Source organism: Montipora capricornis, chromosome 2 (assembly GCF_036669925.1).
Source record: "Montipora capricornis isolate CH-2021 chromosome 2, ASM3666992v2, whole genome shotgun sequence".
Lineage (NCBI taxonomy): Eukaryota > Metazoa > Cnidaria > Anthozoa > Scleractinia > Acroporidae > Montipora > Montipora capricornis.
The window spans coordinates 9,412,145-9,417,256 of record NC_090884.1 but is presented as its reverse complement, the minus strand read 5'-3'; the positions used below and the strand labels follow the sequence as shown (position 1 = coordinate 9,417,256).

Here is a 5,112-nt window from a genome sequence, read left to right as displayed (position 1 = left end):
CGTGCTTCCGCCAGCGAAGCAGGCCCGTTGTAGGTGTTGTCTGATACTTCATCAACGAGGACCAGGTGCCAATAATCTTCAATAATTTGACACGAATTCTACAACTATTTCATTACACCTTTATATTCTAACAATGTGAAAACTTAAGTTTGGGGAAACAGGACAGTTACGACCTCGAAGAATTTAATGAAACTGTTAACGTAGTATTCTCTTGACCAATCAGACAAAATTTATAAATTCTCCAGGCTCTCTCTCTTGATCATTTTATCATGGTAACCAACGATTAAGCGCGAAAAACAGCAAAAAGCGACAATTCTTGGATACCAGAATTAAAACCCTTACACATTGTTGGCGACTTCCAGGGTCTTGTATTAATACTAATTTTTCAGTTGTCAAGCAATTAAGAACAAACACATTCACAATAAATAGTTCTTTATTTTTGTCAAAAACAACCGGTGTTCACAGCAAATGGAGGTTTTTCTCCATATGATAGCACAATTTCATAAAAATGACAATAACACAGCACTACCGTCAGAATGGTAAGATTTTGCAGCAGCCCTTAAAACTGGTTTTAGCAGCTAGTATAATGCTTTGGTTACACGGCATCTGATTTTCCATACAACCTATTTCTTTTAAGTTCAGCTATAGCCACGATAAATAAAATTCATAGCATCGGAAAAAAATGCTCTCGCAAAAATAATATCATTTATCTGTACAGCATAAGTACTTACAGCAAATTATATCATTAGTTACAATAACCCCCCTTTTAACCCAAATAAATTAATTTTGCTTTAACTTTTAATGTACAACATATAAATAGAACAATCTGTTAAAAAAATTTCAAGACTTCCACTGTACAGTTATAATTAAATGGAAGTTCATTAGCAGTTGAGGTTCATGTGATCAGAAAATAATAATTTATTTTTGTACAATGACTTCGAATCACCTTTTCTCAATTCTTGGCGGTAAAAAAAATTCTTTTACATCCTTTACACATTTAAAAAAAGAACCTTCTGCAAACATTAAGTGGTAACAAAGAAAATTGTTTACGAGCAAAGAGACATTTTCATGTTTTTTGGACAAAGCACCTTTTGCACATACAAAACTTGTGTACAAATCCTCATCCATAATGTAAGAATGACAACTTCCTTCCTTACTTTGAGAGAAAGAAGTTGTATTCATTCATTTAAATAATAGCGTAAATGATGCAACCACTAAAAAAAAACAGAGTTTGTCTTAAAAAGAATAAGGTCACCTTTACAAACTAAACTACAGCAGAAGATTCTTACTCAAAAACTGTCTTTGCAAGTTAAAATTGAAAAAAAACTTATTTTGAAAAATAACTGGTCATCCCTAGGTTAAACTTTAAAAAATTTCCTGCTTAGGACTACCAGGGTAAATTAAAATTTAAAAAAGATTTACAGAACTTTTAACATATCACCCAACCACTTCCATTTAATTCTCTATTATAATGTCACTCGAATTCATTTAAAAATAACACAAACCAAATGGACCGTTGAAAACGTTCTTCTTGCATGTAAAATTAACATTTTCTCTGAGGTATGCCTTGCCAAACACACTATCCAGAAAAGCTGAAGATGGCATACTGGTGTTAGGCATGATGATATTGTCTGGATCTTTGCTGCCTCCAGAACCCTGTAAGGACATTTGAATTTTAAGGGCTGTGGCTAAGGTGTCAAGGCCGTCTTTCCTGTTGTCTAAACCCAACCGTTCTGTCACATCATTGACTAAATTCTCCTTGTAGCACTCCCCATTTAGGGGATGAGCTTCAATGTCATCAACAATGATGGGGTCTGCACAATCGGCCATCAAGTCCTTCAATGACAGAACTTCACTGCAACTGTCAGGTAATTCTGCGAGTTCTTCTTCAAGAACATGTTCCTGAATCCCAGAATCTACTGAATCATCCAGCGAGACACACTCTTCAAATAACCAGTCTTTCAAAACATCTTCCTCAAAATCTCCCACCTCATCTTCTATGAACAAAGGCTCCAAACAAATGGGCTCGTCACAAGGAAAGGAGTACTGATGCAGATAGGGATGTGACAAGGCTTCTTCAGCTGTGATCCTGTTCTTTGGATTAAACTTGAGCATTTTGACCAACAAATCAAGTGCTGCAAAAAACAATTAAAATTTTCATCACTTAAATGTTGTTTGAGTCTTGTTAAAGAATATCATTGCGCAGCCTTTCCAGGTGACGTCAAAAGGGAACAAAGAGGAGAACCAAACCACTGAGAATTGTTCTTATTCTTATGCAAACAAAACACTGCTGTGACCACATACGTCAAAACAATGTCTGCCAGAAACTATACATTGTAAAAAGGGAGAAACTCCAACAAAAATGTCTCAAGTGACTTTTGAGTGCGTGTTTTGTCATTTTTTTTTAATATTTCTGCCAAACTCTCAACAGTAAACAAAGCACAAGATATCAAATGACTTCGTTCTTTCCAAGCTGCTTGAAGGACAACAAAAATTGGGGACACATTGACCAAAGCATTGGGTAATAAAATTGGACATTCCACAACGAACAATGACACTACTGTAATCCTTCAGCAGAGGTGAACGCAATCTTTGTAAAATAAGAAAAAAAAAATGAAATGTCGTTTATGAGACATCTTGCCAGGAGCTCTTTTGACTAACAACCTCTATCTCAAAGACTTAAAAAAAATAATGACCACTAGACCCTACCCTGTATAACCTTGAGGGAATAATCAACTATCTCATGAAAAATGTCAACTAGAATCATTCTGCACTAGTCAATAGTTCTTTGAAAATAAGTCAAAAAAGCTTAACTTCTAACACAATTATTTGCTCTTAAAAGTTCTACAGCTGTCTTGGTTACCGAGAAAACTTGAAGCGAAGCTATCGACAGATGGTTTCACTTCTGCGTGGGTGTCCTTACTCCTCCCAGATTGGCACATGACTGTTAGCATGAACTGTTGCTCGCTTCTCGGAATATTCTCGCTTTATCCGAACCTACCATGACGGAGATGAATCGCCAGGGAATACTTTGATAAGATTCATTTTAAACAATTGGTTTAAACAGATCGACGAACAGCAATCCTGCGTAATTAATTTATCGCACGAAAATACGTCAAATTAGAATTTCAAATATTCTTTTTTTCACATCTGTGGACTTAAGAATCTCCCTCGAGGGGCAACACGTCGATTTCTGATAAAGATTTTGCATTTTTTAATACGCTGGAAGAAATAAGGAAAAGGATTGCTTGTAAAAATTTACTTTGGTACGAAGAAAGTCTCATAAAATTGATTCAATCACTCACGCTTTTCCTTAAAGAACCGCAAAACAATCACACCAGAATATTCCAAATACCGTTGCAGTTTCGTTGAAGATAACCGCTAAATTTAGAAGTATTCTCATTTCAAGACCAAAAATGAAAGCGACCTAATTTAACGAGCAACGCATTTTATGCCAAAAAAATTGTCATCCTGTTTTGCTCGATACTTCAGATGAAATCTAGGTCAAGGTAAACGAAAAAAATTTGCATAAGGACGCGCAACATTTCTATCTTATTTGTTTACACACTTCACTATTCTTATGAAATATTCATAAGGTATCAAAGTACATCGTCAACGCAGTCAGTTCATGCTAGCTCTCACAAGGCCATCGACATGAATTTTTGGGAATAAATTGACCGCCATTTACTAGAAAGTGATTGTTTGCTAAACACAAACCCCCAAAAAATATCGAGTAGGAAAGAAATGACGGCGGATTAGTGGCGATCGTTAACTAAAAAGAAAATCGGTTTTCGTTACGTAAGGAGTTCCTTGACACGCATAGAAATGAGTTCATGTTGACATGAATCTGACATCAACAAAAGCCGGTCGTACCTTGTATGTCGATGCGCGTGAATTTGCTGCCAAAAGGTGTTCCTTGTCCCTGTTCTCTGCCGGTCGCAGTCTTTTCCGGTATTTGTGGCTTAAGATTGGACCATTCTTCAGCCGTCAAGCAAACGGAATCCAAGATAACTTCGAGTTGGTCCATTTCATGTTTGCCTTCGAACAATGGCTTGCCCAGCAACATCTCGGCAAACACGCAACCCGCGGCCCAAATGTCTACTGAACTATCATACACAGAAGAGTTTAACAGCAATTCAGGAGCTTTATACCATAAAGTCGATATCCTGTGCGTTAGGTAACCCGTGTGCGAGTAAGCCGGGTCGATAATTCTCGAGCGGCCGAAGTCGCCGATACTCAGTAAGAGAGTCTTGCTATCAACTAAGATATTACTTGGTTTTACGTCTCGGTGAACAATATTCGCTGAATGAATGTATTTTAGTCCTCTTAGTAGTTGATATAAGAACAGTTTGACGTAGTCTTCTCGAAGCTTTCCGTTACTTTGAAGGATTTGATGTAAATCAGAGTCGAGTAATTCTTCTACAAGAAATAGTTCACTTGCTCCTTTGATATTTTCAACCGAACTCTCTTGAATTGGTGAGCCCTCCGTGTCCACAACCTTGGTTAACTTCACGACGTTTTCATGTTCTAACTTCTTCAGTATTTTCAACTCTCTCAAAGCTGCTCTGCAATTCAGTTGATCGCGTAAAATGAGTCTCTTCAAAGCAACGGGCTGATCCGTTTCTCTATCAATGGCAGAATAAACCGCGCCACTACCGCCTGTTCCGACCAGCTTCATGTTCGTAAAATACGGCGCAAGAAAGTCTGAGTTAGCTTGTTCTAACATGCTGTAAATCTCTAAAGAAAAGAAACCTGCTTGTCGTTATCTATAAAGGGAAGAATGAGTTCGTTTCAAAGAGGCGTTATCCGTACGTCCTCCTTCCACAGGAGACAAAAAGCTATAATTTCTAACGTCGCATGAGCTAGTTAATTTACCAGTAGAGTCTGTTGCAACATAAATATAAGGTTAAATGTGATTGGTTGATGCTGAACAGCTTAAAAAAATCAGACGTTTGATTGGTCAGCTTGTTCTTAATTTATTTTGATCACATGATAATAGCACATGACAAATGGATGGAAGGCATGCATCAGCCATACAGAATACTCAAAGGTCCAGAGAATCACGTTATTACATAATTGCCGAAGCACGCTTCCCAGCGCGTGTTGAATTAT

The 5,112-nt window shown here is 37.2% G+C and overlaps 1 protein-coding gene and 1 long non-coding RNA gene across 2 annotated transcripts in view; one reads left to right on the top strand and one right to left on the bottom strand.

The window, feature by feature from the left end:
- Positions 1 to 2,134, top strand: part of LOC138038742 (uncharacterized) — a 3,682-nt gene extending 1,548 nt beyond the window's left edge. The window contains exon 2 of the long non-coding RNA XR_011130296.1: positions 1 to 2,134. This exon is cut by the window's left edge and continues 661 nt beyond it. This is a non-coding gene — a long non-coding RNA (uncharacterized lncRNA).
- On the bottom strand, positions 416 to 4,855 carry LOC138038741 (mitogen-activated protein kinase 4-like). Its single transcript, XM_068884778.1, has 2 exons — positions 3,874 to 4,855; positions 416 to 2,135 (listed from the first exon to the last, which is right to left on the bottom strand). Exons 1-2 carry the CDS (start codon positions 4,724 to 4,726, stop codon positions 1,489 to 1,491), a joined length of 1,500 nt encoding a protein of 499 aa, XP_068740879.1. The 5' UTR covers positions 4,727 to 4,855; the 3' UTR covers positions 416 to 1,488.
- Positions 4,856 to 5,112: the final 257 nt, after the last annotated feature.

Excerpts from the sequence above, each read along its gene's own strand:
- LOC138038741 (XM_068884778.1), bottom strand. The coding sequence starts at position 4,726 with ATGTTAGAACAAGCTAACTCAGACTTTCTTGCGCCGTATTTTACGAAC. Across the intron at positions 2,136-3,873 it reads CACGCGCATCGACATACAAG|CACTTGATTTGTTGGTCAAA; the intron begins GTACGACCGGCT and ends TGTTTTTTGCAG.